The 20023-nt window shown below is 47.3% G+C and overlaps 1 protein-coding gene across 9 annotated transcripts in view; it reads right to left on the bottom strand.

The window, feature by feature from the left end:
* Window positions 1-3473: 3473 nt before the first annotated feature.
* shot (dystonin-like protein short stop) overlaps window positions 3474-20023 on the bottom strand; it is a 209469-nt gene continuing 192919 nt past the window's right edge. For 4 of the 9 annotated variants that reach the window (XM_077639200.1, XM_077639206.1, XM_077639203.1 and 1 more), the window contains 20 exons: window positions 19547-19675; window positions 18784-18948; window positions 18187-18342; window positions 17549-17755; window positions 16156-16442; window positions 15476-15635; window positions 15177-15378; window positions 14491-14654; window positions 12917-13187; window positions 11931-12141; window positions 10891-11026; window positions 10630-10674; window positions 10426-10543; window positions 9984-10096; window positions 9776-9799; window positions 8709-8822; window positions 7665-7782; window positions 5759-5874; window positions 4753-4864; window positions 3474-4410 (listed from right to left, as the gene is read on the bottom strand). In XM_077639200.1, the coding sequence (XP_077495326.1) occupies window positions 4166-4410; window positions 4753-4864; window positions 5759-5874; window positions 7665-7782; window positions 8709-8822; window positions 9776-9799; window positions 9984-10096; window positions 10426-10543; window positions 10630-10674; window positions 10891-11026; window positions 11931-12141; window positions 12917-13187; window positions 14491-14654; window positions 15177-15378; window positions 15476-15635; window positions 16156-16442; window positions 17549-17755; window positions 18187-18342; window positions 18784-18948; window positions 19547-19675 (3093 nt within the window). In that variant the 3' untranslated portion in view covers window positions 3474-4165. Of the gene's footprint in view, window positions 4411-4752; window positions 4865-5419; window positions 5530-5758; window positions 7475-7664; window positions 7783-8708; window positions 8823-9775; window positions 9800-9983; window positions 10097-10425; window positions 10544-10629; window positions 10675-10890; window positions 11027-11930; window positions 12142-12916; window positions 13188-14490; window positions 14659-15176; window positions 15379-15475; window positions 15636-16155; window positions 16443-17548; window positions 17756-18186; window positions 18343-18783; window positions 18949-19546; window positions 19676-20023 lie in introns of all 9 variants that reach the window. The other 5 variants (XR_013308990.1, XM_077639202.1, XM_077639201.1 and 2 more) reach the window with 5 other exon arrangements.

The following is a 20023-nucleotide window of genomic DNA, read 5'->3' as shown; positions in this document are numbered from 1 at the left end:
GGTTTGCCTGCTTTGTTGTTAACAGCAGGTTTTTAAGATAAATGAACCTTAACTAATGGACAAATTTATTAGCATCTTCAGTGCCGCTATAGCGCCACTAGCAATTGGTGTCAAAATTATGCAGCAATTGTAGTGGTTGTACTATAGTTTCGTAGTACGCATTCCGCAGGTAGGACGTTTGTAAGCACCGATTGGCCGCAATGACTGACGTCGCTGGCGTCATGTTGCAAGTATTTTGTTGCTCTCTCTTTCGTTTCGTTTTTCATTCGCTACTGCTCACCCCCCCCCCCCCCCCCCCAAAAAAAAAAATCGCGTTCTATGCCAGTTATTTCTCGAGGATAATGGCGCATACCGACCACCAGCAGTATTTGCCTTTCACCTTGTTTTCCAGTGTAAGAATGCTTGAAATTCAAACCAAAACTCCAGCATGCATATTTACAATAAAAAATTTCTTAAGTTGAAAATTTGGTAATGAGGCACGTCCTCGTGTATGATTTGAGTATGGTTTATGGGGGTTTAACGTTTAACGTCCCAAAGCGATTGAGGCTATGATGCACGCCATAGTGAAGGGCTCCGGAAAGTTTGGAAAGTCGTCTGCTACTGCTTCTTCCGAATGAAACTTTCTCCCCCTGCTCGCTTGCTTAATGCACTTAACGGCAGTCGCTGTGTTAATACTTGTCTTATTATACCAATAATTAGTAATCTGCAGTGACCACTTCACCGAATTATGTTTCGACCACTGGTTTCAGCCACGGTGATGCAAATTGCTGGTCACTGGCCAAAGTCAAAAGATGAAAAGACGTTTCGGGAGCACTACGGCTCCCTTGTTCACTATCTCCACGGTGGAAGGAGGATTCGACCAAACCGGAGCGAGCACGAGGATGTTTTAAGCAAAGCCCCTTCATGACGTTTTCTTCCGACCAGGTAGCGGCAGCGGCAATAGAGGGGCTTTAATTTTAAGGTGCGGACGCGCAGTGTTCTGCTGGTTCCACATTCTCAAGTACCGTATCGTACTGTACCAATTTTGCCTGAATGGGCTTTTATTCATGATGCTTTGTGCAGTTGACTTCTAACAGCGCTTGTCACGCGCGCTGCAGCATTAGTCTTTGTCAGTCGATCGCTTCTCGCGCGCTGTGGCTGCATGCTATGGAGTTATGTTGAAAGTACGTCCGGAAGGTAAATAGCACGATATAAATGAAGTAACACATTTTCATCCTGGGGGTCACCCTATAGGCGCAAAACTTCGACAAGGACCGAGAAGAAACACGTACATACGACTGACAAACAACGAAACTGAAACTCCAGCAGATGTATATAGCGAGCCGCTGTTCGAGGGACGACAAGTGTGTCGGGATTCCTGCGCCATGGTTCGCCTTTTTTTTTGCTTCGCAAAAAATCGGTTTTAAGCTGACCTTAGCCTCATCATTATTCCACTACTGCTCCTTTACGCTCGGAAGACAAGAACCAGATATGAACGTAGTGTTTTATGCACATACCTCTTTGCCAGGTGAGACCTGCATATATGCCTGTTTTCTTCGGTTTCTCTGAAATTGCAGGGTTCTCTAAACAATGCTCACATTTCTCGCATTCAGCTTGCTTATATCCTTTGATATAACAGCACACATTACACGAGAATGCCACGAAAAACTGAAAACGAAGAAATACACAGCAGACATTGGACTTCTGGGACATGACGTCCAAATTCCAGTGGCTTAAGCGCCAGCTTCGGAAAGTGGAAATGCAGCATCCAGCCACCTAGTGGAGATCAGTGAATAACATGCCTTATATTCTACTAACCTATTTGCCGCAACATCGATGATTGTACTGCACCATCACAAAGGCAATGCGACGTCGACTCGATCTCGTGGCTTTTCCATACGAAACGCAACCAAAATGATGAAAATGGTACGAGGTTTGAGTGCGATATGTTGAGACGCGCTGCAAGTATGGATCGATTGATCGTTTGCTAGCCCACTGGCAGTCTTTGCACGCTGTGAAGGAAATACATATATCGTCTGCTAAAATGTGCTGGTTTCAGCCCTTCGTAGTGCGGTGGAAAAAAATGTGTGTGTGTGTGTATATATATATATATGAATTACTGATGCGTTAAACTTTTTTTTGTAAACCTAGAAAAACAATTTTTTTCTTGCATACCTACAGACCACAAACATGTTTTGATTTCACTTAAATATGAAGCCGAATCGGAGGCATTGAGACTTTTATTCAAGATGGACGTGGAAGTCATCGCAACCGTTCAGCTAAAGTGAGTTGGCTGCTTGATCCTCATGCTGCTTTCTTGCACCCCACTACAAGAGTCATTCTCTTCACAACAGCCTCAGCCCTTCTCACCAGTCCACGGATGTCCACGCAGTAGGATGACAACCTTGAGGGCCACCACAAAAGGCATCAGTGTCCTTTTCAGAGACTGCGTGCCTTTAGCAGATGTGTCAATGCATTTTTCTTTTGTGTGCCAGAATTCTGTGCACTAGTTTGTCTAAACGCAGCATGGAAATCTCAATTTTGCCACCCATGAACAGACGCTTGTGCTACATGTGTCCCAGGGAGCCTGGCTGTTCAGAGTGGGTACAGCATAAAAAACTTCAAGAAACACTTCTTTGGTAGTGCGTTCTGTTAAAGGCATGCCCGACAGCTTTGTTCTATGCAGTCAATAGCATAATGCAACTTGTTCTAAGTTCTCGTAATGGCTACAGCATGCTTTTACCACAAATTGAAACAAACATGAAGGAAAAGTAAAAACCCTGGCAACACTGGTGGTCATTTGCAACTAATTTTTTATTTGAGAACAACAGATATTGATGCCAATGTATCGCGTTATCATTTAAAATCAGTGAACTGAATAAAACAGTGATGAAACGAAGATAAAATATGTAGCAACAATGCATGATAACAAAGATTGGGACTTCATGCACACGGGTGGTGACGAGAAGTAGGGAACAAAAATTCCAATAAGTCTAAAGAAATGCATCTTTAAGGCGAAGAATGCCGAGTCAGTAAGCAAGATTAAAAAATGAAAATTACCAGGATTGAATGTGAATCGAACAATAAAAATAAACTAAGTCTGAAAGCAACAAAATTAAAAGGTGAAACAGTTAACTAACAGCCAGACAGGTTACCACCGGTGTAGTGTTTATTCCTTTGCCATCCTATTGGTTTCAGTTTGTGGTAAAAGAATGTGCAACAAGCCCCAACTTAACTAACATCAAGTTCTTTCTTAACACCAGTAATTCTACACTAGTATATTCAGCAGACAAGCAGGAATTATGAGACAAAGAACGTAAAAATTATGTGTCGTCTAGCACAATCTTTCAACAATAACAAAAATCTGATCAATCTCTCTTTAAAATGGCCAAACGGCACATCTCATGTAGTCCAGTCCTCATGTCACGAAACACAAGTGACTATGCATTTGTTGCTGTGAAGGAGACACACCTTGAAGGATGCTACAGACACAATTAATGTATAGTCTCTTTATTCAAACCTATATTAAACACAACAGCTGCGATTTGGTTAATGCAATGAAACAGAAGTGCGAACATCACTGTCTAAGTTCTAAAAAAAAAAAAAAAGGTGTTAAGTTTCTGAGCCTATGCTAACTGCTCACACAATAGGAAATGCAAATTAATGGAGCCCCAACTGAAGCCCCGCGGCAGAAGACCTCAGTGGCACCTAACACAATCCTTTGGTGGGCAAACAATCCAAACTAATGTGGGCTTTTTTCGCCAACTAAGCGATCACTAATGTTGCATTAGTATACACATACTACGAAGCTTTTGGTGAGGAGCTTGACATGGCAAAAAAAAAAAAAAAATCACGTACATATCGCTGCTGGAATGTTCTGAACAGCTGTTTGTTGCTTGACAGGAATCCACGATGCAGTTGCATCCGCATGACAAAAATATTAGTTGGACTAGTGCAGCAGCAACAGGATCTGGCATCACGATATTATGTACAAGTACTACAATGCACCTGTGCGTTCTTGCGCAACTGGCGCAAGCCCTTTAGAAAAGCTGTGGCAGGATTAAAAGCACGAGAACAATGTTAACAACCAACTTTTAAAAAGCTAGCGTCAACAACAACAAAAGAACATAAGTAGTGAGGTGGACCCTGCTTATAAGGGTGGCGCTTTCTCTCTGGAGGTGCGCATTCACTTCCATCGCTCGCGTTGTTGCTTGACTTCGCCATCCTTGGTGCTCGATGCTGGCCGTCGTGGTGTCGGGATCTTGGTCTGAGAGGATCCGCTGGGTGTGCGTTGGCGTGTCGCCGAAGGCGTTCTTCTCTGGCTGTGGTAACCATCAATGCTGTCCGCAGACAGGTCGCTGTTGGCACGGCTTGGTGGCCGGCTTGAAGGTCGGCTCGAGGGCCGGCTTGAGGGCCGGCTTCTAGGTGTTGCTGTTCAAAAAAATTGAACAAAAGTATGAAAATAGCGGTAGGAAGTGCTGCAAAGTATTTACTGACAGAACTGATGGGAACGGCTCTGAACAGTGCAAGTACTTCGGCCATATCATCAGTCAAACTTGTGCCACAACTTCAGTCTTTTGAAAGGATATATATGGGGATGTAAAGAGATTACAAAGAAACCAAATGGCTCTCATAATGCCCACACCCTCACGCAACACTGAAGATGAGTGTCACACATTCTTGCAGCGAGGATTATAAGCTTTGCTCAGCCCCCCTCCTATCCCTTCCAGCATGTTATGCAATGGTGAAGTAAGAGTCAATTGCTGCGCTCACCAAGGCGGGTCACTCGCAGCTGGCCAGAGCCGTCACTGAGCTCGTCGTCGCCGACAATGCGCTGCTGCTGCTGCTGGCTCAGGGGGACGCTGCGCTCCGTCTTTTCTCGCACCTGCACCCGCACATGTGGGTTAAGGCAAGAAGAATGCACTATGTGTCCGGAGGTGAATCTGGAATTACTCGTGACCACAATGTGCACGGTGTCTCCAGTGGCTTGTGTTATAGCATGCTTGAGCTGGGTACCTAAAAGTGGTAAAGTGCCCACACGGGGCTCGTTCTGTTGGAAAGGCAACATGCCCCTTGGTTCAATGCTAGGCTCGAAGTGCTAAAAGAAAGGAAAACGAAAGAAAAAGCCGCTGCATGTTGCTATCACCTTAACTCACTGGTTCAAGCACAAAATATGCTGCATCTAGCACAAAAATGCATGCACACTAAAAAGGAAAAGAAGAAAAGGAAAAGCGTTATAAAACGGTCTTGAAACATGGCACCTGCCACTCTGGCTGCCAATGACATTTTCATTTACTCTTAACTGCAGCGTGGAGGCGTGCAATGTGAAGGAGCAGGCATAGAACGCAAGATGACTCTGTGGCTGTGAGTATTTCCCAATGCACCTCGCGGAGGCCCCTTCCCTCGCTTAGCCCGGATGTGCAAAGAAGCACCCTATTACCCAGTCGTAGACGGGAATCTTAGAGCCCTCTTCCGCCGGCACAGGTCGGTAAAAGGACGGACTGAAGCCCTGCACTGGCAGGCACGGCATCATGGACTGGAAGGGAGCTGCTGCAAGGGCCCCGAGAAGAAACTATCTATCAGCACCAATCGAGAGAGAAAGAGCGAGAGACAGCATCTGTGCACGGCCGCGCCAGGAGGGAGAGACAGTGTGCTGCTGCTGCGGCTGCTGCTCAGCGTGTGTGGCTGCTGTCCTGACGGTGGTGGCTGCTGTGTCCGCCACCAGGGGGCGCGCGTGTGCGGGACGGCGCCGCCCTACCCCGTGAAAGCATGCACGCACCTTGGTGATGGGTCCCGCCCGCGAGAAGGCCTTGGGCTTGAAGGGCGTCATGGACTGGCTGACGCCTTCGGCCAGAATGAACTGCTCGCGCAGCTCCAGGTTGGTGCGCCCCTTGGCTGGTGGTGGTGGTGGTTGGTGGTGATGGTGGTGGTTGGTGGTGGGAGGGGGTGCAGCACAGCAGGAGGGGCACACGCGCATGCGTCCAACAGACGGGTCAGCCACGTGCACACATCGCACACACAAACGGGGGAGCACAAGAGAATAACTGTGCGGCCGCCGGACCGAGCCCACGGACACACACACACATACACCCCACCAGAGCAGGCATCACCACCCGCATGCATAAGAATGCTGCTCGGCCCGGCGGCAACAACAATGGGCTTAGCCAGAGGCACCCGCTGCTTTTGTGTTGAATGGCTGAAAGCAGAGCACAGCAGCGTGTGCCTCGGCATCCAAGATCAACCTCTACACGGTGCAAACTTTCAGCTGGTTCATGCTGAAGAGCAAGATGAAGGTTCCTGATGTCTAGAATAATGATTAACACAAAAACATACGAGAAGTGATGAACCGTGTCAACACAATATAAGCTTCTATGCAAAAATTTAATTCTGGAAACCTGACTTCAACACCGGGGGAATGATCAAGGCTCCTGAAGTCATCAGCTCTGTAGAAGGCGGCCAAAGTGTGTTCTTATAAGAACGTTGTGCTCTCAAGCTGCCATGCTGCTTAGTTCCTTGTTGACCTTTCTCAAATATATTTCGTGGAAATCCTCAAGAGCCTTCCCTCAGCGAGAATGATCCCAATTCACGCATCTTCTTGCACACTGTTCCTCGGCACACAACGCTGCATTGACCAAGGAATGCTGCCAGTGAGCACGGTGGCATGCCATGGAAGTGGGGTGTGGAGCAGAGTTTTCAGCTTAGCAGGTGTTAATAAACTGCGGCTTGTTACTGCCGGAGGTGCACAACATGTATGCTGAACAAAAAGATGCATGAAGCGGGCTCACAACACAACACTGTTGCCAAGAGGCAGTAACACCTCAGCTACTTATGCTGCTTTCTCACTGGAAATTGTGATGAACATTTGGGAGACTTGTACCTCGCTGTATTTTATAGAACTCATCTTGCGGTGAGCTGAAAGTTTGCACTCTACTGCAGTTTTCAGCATCACACAGGAAAGTATAACCTCCTGCAAGGTAGTAGATCTGAAATGATACGCTTTTAACAAGTGGAGGCCAATTATGCTAGAGTGATACTGGTCAGTGCATAAATATATTTATGTACACAAAAAGAACCACAGGAAAAGGAACCTGCTGCAAAGACTACAGCACGCAAGTCCATATTATAAATGAGAAAAAACAGTTTCCTCTGCACACCATGACAAAGTTCAAAAGAGTAACCCAACACTGCCCCAGAGCTGAAGCGCTCAGAGGCTCGAGATGTAGGCTGCACAGAGTGAGAGATAGAGCTAACAAGAGAGGAGGAAAGAAGAACAGGACAGCCGGGCATGCGAAGGAGGCATGCAAACGTCACCATGCACAGGCAGACCCATGTGTATATATATGTACATCCCAACCCCAGCAAGGCACAAAACCGCGGAGAGTAGAAGGGGGTTAGGGGTAAGTGGGCGCCATCTGCACTGCAAACTGTTTGGACTGGCTGCGTCGGTACTGCTCGATTATTAGCCGTGTTAGCAACAATGCTTCTTCTCTCCCTCCTGCCACAGAAGAGAAAAAACAAAAGAGAAGAGAGAAAAATGTGGCAGAGAAAGAACCACTCCTGGTTTTGGTTAATAATGAGATAGATAGAAAAGAAAAAAAGCGCTTCTCTCAGTCTGCTGGAAGAAAAAAAATGGCTCTTTCGTGGCAACATGGTGGAGTGCGGAGTTGCCTCGGCCACCCACTTACCTCGGCAGGGATCGTTTTTGACGAGAAACTCGTCGAGGGCAACCCAGCCGCCGCCCACACGCACCATGACCGTGCTACGCAAGATGCGCACCAGGCGCAGCTTCTGAGATTCGCCAAACTGCAGACAGAAAAAAAAAAGTGGCACTGACTTCAGCAGCTGTGGGACTCTCTACTGCCCCCAAGCTCCTCCCGAAAGCACCACCAGTTTCACACGCAATTAACCTTGCCATGCTTCAGTGGTGATGCAATACACAACTTCAACACACGTGGCTCCCATGCTGATGACCTTTATTCCTCAACCCTCCTATCAGTCTTTTCCCACACCACCTGCACCTATCGCCCTCCTTTGTTTACGCTTCCAACAGCAGGATACAGTAGCACCCTCCCGTGGCACTACCAGCAAATGAGCCTATAGCAGCAGATGTTTTAGCTCACACACTCTCAACTACTTTCTAGGCCTAAAACGTCACACTCAGTGGTGCACGTGATAACACAGTCATGCGAACACAGCAGCGATTCTTACAGGTCATCAAACAATGCCAAAAATGAACAGGTTAAGCTTTTAGGATCTCTGAAAGTCCACTTAGTAATATTCTGCATGAATGTGACAGCGTGTTGGAGCAAAAATCTGTGCAGATCCTGAAGTATGAAACTGCATTTTTCTGATGGTATTCAGTGACCCTGTTTAGCAATGAATCAAATAATATAAATCCTAATGAATGCAAACACTAAAGCATTGTTGAAGTTAGTTGGTGTGTGATTTGTCTCAAGTCATGCTGTGTGTCTAATTTCAAAGCCCAGCTGTCTTCCAAAAACCACAGTCTAGCCAATAACTCCCCACAAGCTCGTGTTTTTTTTTTTTTTTGAAAGACTACATTCATAGTGTGCACAATGTCATGGCTGAAAACCAAAGATGACTATTCTGTTTGCAGCACTTCTTTCTTTCCTTACAAAAACAGCCGACAAAATGGGCCCTCCCAGCAGTTGTGGCTCACAGGCCATCATTACCGTTGCCACAAGGCAAGAGGGAAGATGGGAGCTCACCCGGTATTTGCCCTCGCCCACTTGGAACACCTTGAAGCGGTGGACGCAGGTGCACTTGGCCACTTGCCGTTGAACTTCGTCCTGGATCTTCTCGGCCTCCGTGAGGGGCTTGTTCTACAAGCCACGAGCAGTGCAAACCAATCAGCAGCCAACCTCAGACCCATTTGAGGAGTAAGTGACCGCACCATACCCTGTGTCTCCAAAACATCTGCCAGCCCTTATTTTACACACCAAATATGCAGTGGCCAGCAAAAGGCTACCATGCAAGCAACACTGATAATAAATAAAGAATTCCCTCCCAGTTGTGCAACCGTTACTCAGCACGAATCCGGAAAAGTTGCCTGTCTACCTGCATCAAGGGGCTAGAGACTAAGCCATGACACCAAGCAGTGTTCTAATAATTTCCACCAATGGCAATCTGAGGATATTCGTATTAAAGGGTTAGTGACTGAGCCAGGCCACTAGACAGGTGACAACTCTTGTTCAGCTAGTGGCGCCAAAGGGTTAGCAATTCCGTCATGCCTCTCGACAGTTCCCTATACCTTCCTTTGTTGCTACAGGCTATAGCACAGGCTTCAGGCAGACTGTGACACGCACTGCACAGCAAGCTCGCGATAGCAGCTGTTAGTAGGTATGTGCGAATATAGTGACCCTTGTACCAGACTGAACTTAGGCCATGCAAAGAACACGCTAGGTTAACATTCCACAAATACAGCTCAAAAAGCATGCCCATATGAGATGCATGCAAAACAAACTCTAAGGTTATTGCAGCTGTTTTTTCCCTTGACCCCAAGAGGACACAGATACAGCGCTTTCGTCTGATGCCCCCCACAACTAGCTTCTTCCAAGAACCACTGCCATAAGTGTCAGCACCACTGCTTAGTTTCATGCTTGAACTGCTTTCAACAGTGGCAAAGGAAAGAAAATGCAGTGGTAGTCGCAAAATATACACAAAAAAAGAGGTCCTCACTGTCAGTGAATTTGAATTCAGCATCATTCCATTTGAAATGAGGCAGGTCAGAACATTCGCACAGCCCTAGTAGTTAGCATGCTGAGTTGGCACTCACCTGCTTCGCACCATGAACCAAGCACTGCGGCGCAGGATGCGTTTTAGTGTTTGTTGAGAACAGGAAGGAGAGAAAAGCCATGTTAGAAGGGTTAGCATATCAAGCTCAGCACCCATGTTTTAAACACTGCGCCTCCTACCCAAGGCATTTTGAAAGGCTACCACAATCACGAAAGAACTCTGCCCATCCACCGGCAAGGTGAACTCACATCTCGATCAGGACGAAGGGTGTCTATGTACTCCTTGTGGTCAATGTAGCCATCGCCATTTCGGTCAAAAATGTCGGCCACCCTTTCCATCTCGAGTCTGCTTGTCGGGAATTCTGCAATAGATTTCAGACATCTAGGTTAAAACTATAGGTTAGAGTGTGACACAAGGCCTGGAAATGCAGCATCAAAGCACAGGGCAATGATGACCTTATTCAAAACAGATGCTTGGCTACACACTCATGGCACCTTTGTACATTTCAAGTAAAGCCTAGACATACAATGTGACACCACGCGCACAAGCTTGATGCTTCATGTGGTCACAATAACGAAGTTCCAATTCATTAGAGCCTTAGAACGCAAAGCAGTAAGGCAACAAGAGATTGTGAAGGTGCCAAGGCCCTGACCCAAACAAGAAATTCCCGACATGTCAAGAACCACCTACTCGACTTGAGGATGCCGTCAATGAAATCCTCCTTGGTCACTTTCCCGTCATTGTCTTTGTCGATCTTGCGGAACAGGTCCATCACACGAGACTTCTTGTTGTTCATCCAGCCCAGGAACTGCAAGCCGAGGCAAAAGACACGACCCCAGTCAGGGCAACGTGCGAGGCTTCTCTTTCTCCCTCTATGGACCGCCTGCTACTCACCCTCCTGCGCCACTCATCAAAGTCAAAGTTCTTGATGCTCTCCAACTGGAAAACAAACACAAATTGCCACATTTGAATTTAGCCACAATAGGCAATTGCAACTATGAGGCACCGGCAACCAAGATTAGGCAGAAATGGTCTTCAAGCAATTTATCTGGCAGACGCTGATACTATATCAGGAGTGGCATTCCATTGCATCTTGAACATGCCTTGCCATTCAAGATGAATTCTTCTGTGCCCCTTAATGTCTGCCCCCCTCACCTCCTGCAGGTACTTGAGGTGTTCCAGCAGTCGGCGCTGGCGCTCCATGGCCAGCAACCAGACATGCTGCCACTTGTCCAGCAGCTCCCGCGCACGGGGGTGGCGAATCTCTGGCTCTGCGGCAGCATGTCCACGCCTGCAATGAAGAAGAGGCAGACGTATCGATATGGGCAGCAGACACTGGGTTCAGCCCGCGAGGAAAGGTCAGCCTACAACTCAATGCACAGCAAGCATCTTTTCACTTGTCAGTATCTTGCCACTTTCCTTGATGCTTTGGATGAGTCCCATCAGCTGTGGAACTAATCTTGCCACAAATCAGAACGTATTGCAAATAGAACCGTTGATGGGCCAGACTCACCGATTTGCTTCTGGCTACACTTAATGACATGCTGGAGGGAGAAGTGTTATTCCTGATGAAATTGTACATTTCAACATGGTTTTTGCATTTTCTTTGGCATGCTGACGGTATTTATTTATTCAACAACACTGTCAGCCTGTCCCACTTCCGGCAAGAGTGGAATGTTGTAACAATAGGTAAAAAAAGACAAGCATGGTGTTCCGAAACGTTAATAAAAGAAACATGGCACACGTAAATCATCACACCAGTAGAGTGCACAGCTATAAATGAGACTCATGAACAACAGAAAAGAAAGCTGAGGCTAACAACAATTTAAAAAAAAAAAAAAGAAAATTTTCTTCGAAGACAGATTCAACATTGCTACCCAAAGCATCAAGTGACACATCATTAATAATTGGTATGGCATCTCGTGTCTGATATCCCAAGGCTACACCCGAGCGATGAGGGGCACTATATTAGAGGGCTCCAGATCAATTTCAACTAATTGGGGCTTTTTAACCTGCACTCACATCGCATAGCACACTCTATCAAGATACAGCCGCAGCGGCTGAGATTCAATCACATAACCTTGGACTTTAATTGATAAACGCCACTGCGCCACGGCACGGGTGGTTGCGCTGACGGTAGCAGGAACAAGTGTGAACACCAAGTGTGACATAAATGGCAGCGAGAGAGCACTCACGTGGGTGTGGATGTCCGAGGCGTACTCTGAGAAGCTGCGTGGGGCGTGCGTCGGTCGTGGCGTTGCTGTGATGGGCGGTCCTTGGTGCCAGCCGCAGCTGAGCCAGCAGGTGGCTGACGCTTGCTGGCAAACGCCTTGGAGATGCGGTCCACATCGGCCTGCCGCTGGGACATGTCGTCCATGAAGCGCCGGTGGTCTTCGAGCAGGCGCTCTGCAGCACGCAATTGAGTGGATCATTTACCAACAGAAAATGTCTGCTTGTTCAGTGAAGCATTTGTGGTGGTGTTAACACGTACAAACCCTGCCCTATCAGTTGCGGCCACAAGTGATGAAGCTGCAGCTCTATCTTCTCAGGCAGTACAAGTTCGAAACCACACTTAGCTTGGTCAGAAAACTAAAAGCTCGTGTGACTTGACTAACCTATTTGCACCGCTGATTTGAGCAACTGCGGACTTAAAAGTGCATAACGTGCCACTTTCAGTGTTCTGTAGAGCTGTGGACAAGAGTAACTGGAATTCTGTTCATGCCTCTCCCAGCAGAAATGAGGAATCAGTGGCATCAAAAATTTGTTGGAGGCACTTAGATATCTCTTAACTGCGGGAGGGCGAAAGCCATTTGCGATTCAATTGCATTGATTTGAATTTGCCGCGCTTGAATTCATTTCACGACAGAGGAGAAGAGCAGCTGGCACGAGCATGGCAAGAGGAAGCGGTGAGGTCAAGCTGCGCATGCGCAGTGCGTCGGCAGTTGTTGCTTGGCGGCGATCACGTGGTCACAAGGTCACGTGACCTTATGATGTCACATGATATTAAGGTCACATGACCTAGGTGGCGATGTAACGGACGGATGGTCACCGCGAGTATGAGCCATTAAAGGCGATCGCCTTAATACAAATGTTTACCAATATAGCAAAGCAGTACACATCTCTGTCTACTCGTACCTGCGGACACATAGTATTTACAAAGCACACCAAGGGCGAAACTGACCTGTAGCGGGCACTTCGTCTGGCAATGGTTGGGCCTCCAGAGTCATGAGGCTGGCCTCAGCTGCCAGCAGCCAACGCAGCAGCTCCTCGAGCAGTTCAAGCACATCGCGCAGAGAGCGCAGGTGTTCGGCCAGCTTCTGCTCCCGCTGGCGTGCCCACAGGGACACCTCCTCCCAGCGCGACTGGATTATGGTCACCCAGTGCCTGATCACAGTCACGGCATCCGGGTGGCACCGGGACAGGATCTCCTGGGCCAGTGCTATCGTGCTTTCCTGCACACCACCAGTCACAGAGAGCTAAAAATTTCGGAAGAGGATGATGTTCAAGTGCCTACGGAGGAGTGAAGATGCTCGCTAGGAGAACTACAAATGGACTGCGAACTCTTCATCAAGTGGCACAAATTTACACAGTACTCTGCATATTGTTTCACTACATTAGATTATTAGGTCTTAAAGGTGCTCTAAAGAGGAATCTGAACTCGTCTTTTTACCGTGGGAACTCTATCTAGACATTCCAGGCATTCCAAGAAACTTCGAATTATTGTCCTGTGCGGCCGATTGCCTTAATTAAATCGTATTAAACGTCCCGGATCCCGCCTTTTTTTGAACTCAACGCAGTAGGTAGGCGGAGTCAACCAACAAGTGGAGTGCCTTTCAGACAGTCCAGTGCCGGCTTCGGTTTCACTTTTATTTAGTTTTTTAGGTTTCTGTGCATAAACATTTTCAGGCACAGACAATATAGCCACAAATTAGGCGCACGGAAATAAAAATACACGTGGACTCTTTGATTTACGTATCACTCCGCCGATGGCAGAACGTGAAGCTGCCACGGGACTGGCTGAAGCGTTGGTTGTATCCTCCTGCCTACTGCGTTGGGTTCAAAAAAAAGACGGGAGCCGGGACGTTTAATCCCATTTAATTAGGGCAGTCGGCTGCACAGGACAATAATTTAAAGCTTCTAAGAATGCTCGGAACGCGTAGATAGAGTTCCCGCGGTAAAAAGACAACTTGAGATTCCTCTTCAGTGCACCTTTAAGATATCTCTCGTGCACCATATGACTCTCGGCATGCAATGAAAAACAACTGCCTTAGCTGGCAACATCAACGAAGTGTGTACAGAAGCGCTAGTTTGCCCAGCACATGAGAGAACAGCCATTTGTATATAAAGCTTACATTTAGTTCAGTGGTAACTGCACATGGCATAGACAGCTAAACATATTACAAAGCAAGCCTCATTGCTTCAAAAAGGGCCCTCGAAGCAATGACCCCAGATGCCATGTTCTACAAGGGGTCACACAACAGCAGTCTATTCCTCTAGCTCTGTGACGCTGCTGCTTATCATAAAAAGGTTGCATAGTGGAGACTTGCCCCCCCCAAGTCAGAGCACGTTCTGAACTCTTGAGAAATAAAACGTGGAAAAAAAATGCAGAACTGCTGCTTCTATTACATGGGACAATGCTCACACAAAGCACTAAGGCAGGCAACTGTGCTGTCAGAAAGATCTGCACAATGCTCTGCCTCTTAGTAACATGCTCTCACAGTGACGGTCACATGGCAGGGGTTCTGAGTAGCTCACCTTGTTGTGCTCCTGCTGCTCCATCTCGCGCATGAACTGCTGGTGCTCCTCCATCTGCTGCCGCGTGGTGGCTTCGTCCTCGGGCAGCGGACCCGCAAATCGCAGCTTCATCTCTGCATCCGACAGCCACTCCAGCAGCATATGCACTGCCTTGTGCAGCTGCTCTGCCTGCAAGTACCATCACAAGAAGAGCTCATGCCAGGCTCCTGCCATCACGGTCACTTTGTAAGGTCCTCAACATTGTGGCATATGACAGGATTTGTTTCAAAACTGTTTGGTCCTTCGAGCCTAGATCACATGTGCTTATTTCTGCACCAGCTCCTTCGATGTTCCTCAGCCTGAGACAGGGTTTCAGTCTAACGCTCAACAGCATGTCCGTACTTGCATAAGAAGCATGAGCAGCTAAATAAAGCATGTTCTTGGTGGCAGTCAGCAATACGTCCAGGACGTGGCCAAGGCATAGTTACTGCCTGTGAGGCCTCTACAATTTCGCCAGCGCAGTTTACAAACAGCAATTCAGCTTCTCCATCAAGGCGAAGCACTTAAAATTGCACGATGTTGAAATTTTAAGCACGCCACAAATGATGCGGATGGGTGGACATCTAAACTTGCAGAGAACCTTAGCATGGGTGCCACCACGCATGTAATTAGACCAAATGCAAAGCCATAAGCCAGTCTTGCAGGACTTGCCTGGCGGAGGGCCTCTTCCAGCTTGCGCTGCTTGCTATCCGAGAGCTTGGAGACAGACTCCCACTTAGACTCGAGTGCGGACAACTGGGTGCGGATGCTGGCCGCATCGTCGGCACTGGCCGTCTTGAGCAGCTCGCTGGCCGTGCGCTGCACCGACTCCAGGTTGGCAGAGCGGCTCTTCAGCTCCGTTTGGAAGCTCTGCACAGTACGAGCGATTGAGCTGGTCAGCTCCTTAAACTACTCATTAAAAAAAGTAGAGAGAGGGTGGACAGAAATAAGAGAACAGCTCCTTCACCCTGTGCTGTTCGACGAGGTTGTTGACCGTGTCGAGGTCTCCGTGCAGCAGCTGGTCTGCCTGCAGGGAGGTCAGGGCGCGGTCCAGCCAGTCGATGAGTGCCTGCACTGCATCTTTGAACTGGCCCGAGAAGAGCAACGCTTCCTCCAACTTCCGCTGCCTGCACAGAGCAGAAAGAAGCAGTGAAAGGAGGGACGGGGGTCAACAGCCCACTATCGCACGCACGAGCTCCCACTGTTTGCCGAAATTTCGCATACTTCAGGTAAAAAATGGTGCAACCCCCCCCTCAGACCCATCCCCTTTTATAACTCCCCTCTATAATTCCTCACCACCCTTTGTGGCTGGTAAAAAGGGGAAATAGACTACTTTATTTTGCTAAACAAACAACTCTGATGCATTCACAGCACAGTCCACCAGCACTACAACATAGCTAAAAACAAAAAAATCTTTAAAATGAGACCAGTCTTTGGGACAGTCAAATCAATTTTCATTACAGCCAAGTCTTTTGAACTTTTACTTGCCTGCTATTGTCAAGCTGCGCTCAAGCAGCTTTTAGTCCTTTCTCATTCAAAGGTGAATTTCATCCGAGTTGATGCAAATTAGTTCTTGAATGGATTACTGGACTTCACCACAAGTACCACAACACAGCCATGCAGAGGAAGAGGCGGTGAAGGACGCACCTGTCCACCGACTTGTTGCACAGGGCGTTCCACTTGGCCTTGAGCTCGTCGCTCATGCGCTGCAGCACCGGCTGGTCCGGCTTGGGGCACCGCTCACGCAGGAGCCGCCCCTGGCGCAAGCAGGCATCGTACGCTGGCTGCTTGGCCCCCAGGGCGCGCTGGAACTCCCGGTGCCGTGCCAGCAGGCGCCGGATCTTCTCAGGGTCGTTGCCCGCCGGCGGCTGCTCGTCGAGGCTCTGGTCCGCCTCCGTCAGCCACCGGTCCAGCTCCATCCATGCATCGTGGAACTGCACAGGAACATGGGAACACGGATCAGCTGATACTTCTTATACAAAGTCTTGCAACTGAACAATTTCTGGTACAATGTTCCGCTAGGGTCTGCTTGGAATTGGCGCTAGCACGGAGAGTTGTGGAGATGTACGCTTTCAATTAAAACACGAGCAGAGCTGTCAAAACAAACTGGGGCTAACCACTCTTGAGACAACCTCAACACTAGGGGTGTGCAAATGCTAGAACTTTTGAATACGAATCGAATATTGAATATCTGTTCAGTATGAAAAAATATTTCAGAAAATGATGAACAGGCAACTGCTGTTACCCTTATTTAACTCAAGTCCAAGTGAATCTGCCCACATTCAGGACAGCCGAACAGAATTTCTCCATGACAAAAAGCAGGCTGTTGTTAAAGCTTTCCTTGTTACCTAAGGAAGAAGCTGATCACGACGCGAAATTATAAGCTTGAAATTATAAGGTAACAAATTTTGATGCCTCTGACTTGTCTGATTAGGTCGAACATTAAAAGGCTGATTTTGTTCATCGTTGTGATTGGTCAGTGAGTAATACAGGACACCACGGACCATTGCCCATTGTTACCAACCAATGTTTTTTAAGCTGTATCCTACAGTAGACTGACTCAGCAACATATAAAAAAATATGATGTGCACAGAAATGTGTGCTACTTGGTTAGACAGCACAACAGTAACCAACCTGTAATATGATTTGTACATAACGAAATCCATAAAATGACACATGACTGGCAACTAGGCCAGCAAAATCTCATTAATTCGGAGTTCAAAGGAGAGGAAGAAATTCCCAGATTATCTGGAGGTTGATTTATTTATATATTTATTATATTTATTTATATATATTTATATATGAAAGTCTGCATGGTGGCATACGATCATTGGCAAATGCTCAGAAATTCTCTAATATCAATTTCTAAAATGTGAACATGAACCGAATATCAAACATTCTCTTCGTATTTGAAACTTCAAATATTTGCATACACCTACTCAATACTGATGTGGAGAGAGCCTGATAGGAATTGGGGACCTGAATTTTGCCACACATTTGCTCTCACGTGAGCCGTGGCCTGTGCACAGACTTTGCCCACCTCTTTAGCCTCCTTGTAGCCGTGGTCGAGGGCGCGAGTGCGCTCCGCTGCCTTGGAGACTACACGCTCCCAGCGATGCTGCACTGAGATGAGCAGGTTCTTGATGAGGATCACGTCCTGCTTCTGGCTGAAGTACTTGAGGTGCGTGCCCTTCTTGTCCAGCTGCAGCATGGTCTCTCTGTGGGCGCCCACGTCCTTCTGGAAGCTCTGCACATGCACACATACAGGTCCACCAGTCTAGGGTCAGCACAGCTGGCTATCAGGGACCAAGGCAGAAGAAACAATGGCCATACATGACTGCAATGCTGGTACATAGGGGCCTAACTGCAGTGAACAGGGATAACACAAATTTTATTACATACGAAACTATTAGCTGGCGGGGTTTCCTGAAAAGTTAGAACAAAACAAAAGAACGATGAAGGGGAAGACATTTTTTTTTTCTTCCTTCTTGAATCTTGAAAAATAATGAATTGTTCAGGGCCCCTCCTGAAGAATTTGAACTCTGATAATCATTAGCTGTAACATATTAGAAACCAAAGCATAGGACCATTGAACACTTTGGCATTTACAATCATAAGCCTTGCACTATGCCCAAAAGTGCTGCCCACATGGGCTCTGGGCCTGTGGTACACACTCACCTTGTGCTCCTCAATCTGGGTCAGCACATTCTCCAGGACCCGGCTTACAGGCCGCAGGCCTGCTAACGACTTCTCTGCATGTGTGAGCCACTCGACAAACTCCTGTAGGGACTCATGGAATTCCGTGGCTTCCTTGAGCGCAATTTCCAGTTTGATCTGCAATAGGAGTCACTAGTGAAGACATGCAAAATGCTAAGCAGGGTATATCACTTTTTAAAAATTGAAAGTGCCCAGAAATATGACACTGAGGAACAAAGACAAATGCTTCAACACATCCTTATATGCCAATGAAGCTGGCCAAAGCCAACTTACATGAACAAGTTCTGATTTGCTTTCAACAAGTAATCCTCATTGGAACCATCATGTGTAAAACTACTTCACAAACATGCAGAAAAATAACAGAACTGTGATTAAATGAGAATGAAGGAGCAATTTTCCATCTCTTAAAGCTGTGCCTCCTCTGAACAGCTCATTAACTAGCAATTAAGGTGTGTCTACACCAAACAGTGTCTCCCCAGAAGGCCAGTTTATTTAGCCCAGCACTTTGTAAAATTTCAGATTCTGCAAATGGCAGAACTAACAACCAGCTGCACCCACCTTGCGGTCATTGGCCCGGTTGAGGACGTTGTCCCACCGCTGTTTCAGCGTGCGCAAGCTATGCTGGAGTCCTGTGGAGCCCTCAGCAGCTCGCGTGTACTCTTGGCCCTGTTGTAGCACTGACTCCACTCTGTGCCTGTTGCTGTCCAATTCGTTGTACAGCTCCTGCAAGCGTCAGTCAGTGCTCAGTGGCATGTTCAAAAACTGCCATTACTACGCGCATAGTCAGTCTTTGCCCAATACCGCATTACAGTCATTCCTGCTCAACCAAACACGTGCGCAAAACGGCCATCCACCCCCATCATCCAAGATTAATGTACTTGAGCAACTCATTTGTACTCCTATTGTTCTATTTGATTGCATTCTTTGAATCTGTATAAACTGGATTTTCATTTCATTGTACTGGTATTTTTTATTTATTGTACTCATTTTATATTTAAACTGTTTTCCAGGATTTTTATTATTTTTTTTAGACTTCTTCGACTTTATGTTCTATGCATTGTTCTGCGTACGTCAACCCCCCCCCCCCCCCCCTCTTATGTAATACCATGTAAAGGGTCCAATAAATGATGATGATGATGATGTGGTGCCATCTGTATGAGCAGTAGAGAACTGCTGGGAAAGGAAGCAGTCCTTGGGCTTGTCACACTCGATTTCAAGAACAAATACACGGGCTGCTCACACAAACTAGGCTAATGGAGCATTGTTTGCCTGGATGCTACTTTGTTTTGACTTTGGAAATCCATGCTGAACCGACACTCACCATGAAACGGTTCAGCTGTTCCCGTGCTGTTTCAGGCAGTCCACCAACAGGCTTGGACGAGGCCAGCTGCCCATCGATGTCACTCAGCCACATCAGCAGGTCTTGAATCTCCTGGTTGAATGCTTGTGCCTGCACACACACACACACATAGAAGTTGGCTTGCATACAGATTGAGGCAATGGTGATAAACAGAAACAGTCTTCATTGCACAAAAACTGCTTTGCTCGTGCAGTGACTGCAGGCCTTGCCTTTTTCCAGGAGCTCGCAAGGTAACAAGTACAAGCAAGCGAAGACACTGATGACTGTCGGCGAAGCATGCATCACTGACGATTCTGATTCTGTGTACAGTCAAGGAGAACTTGGAATGAAGTGCCCTCAGCTTGCACTTGAGTAACCAATCAGAACACAGGGCCCTCGGCAGTGCTGAAATAGACATTAACTACACGTATGGGTGACAGTATTGGAAGGACATGCAAA

This window comes from Amblyomma americanum, chromosome 10 (genome assembly GCF_052857255.1).
Source record: "Amblyomma americanum isolate KBUSLIRL-KWMA chromosome 10, ASM5285725v1, whole genome shotgun sequence".
Taxonomy (NCBI): Eukaryota; Metazoa; Arthropoda; class Arachnida; order Ixodida; family Ixodidae; genus Amblyomma; species Amblyomma americanum.
This window is presented reverse-complemented; position numbering and strand designations above follow the sequence as displayed.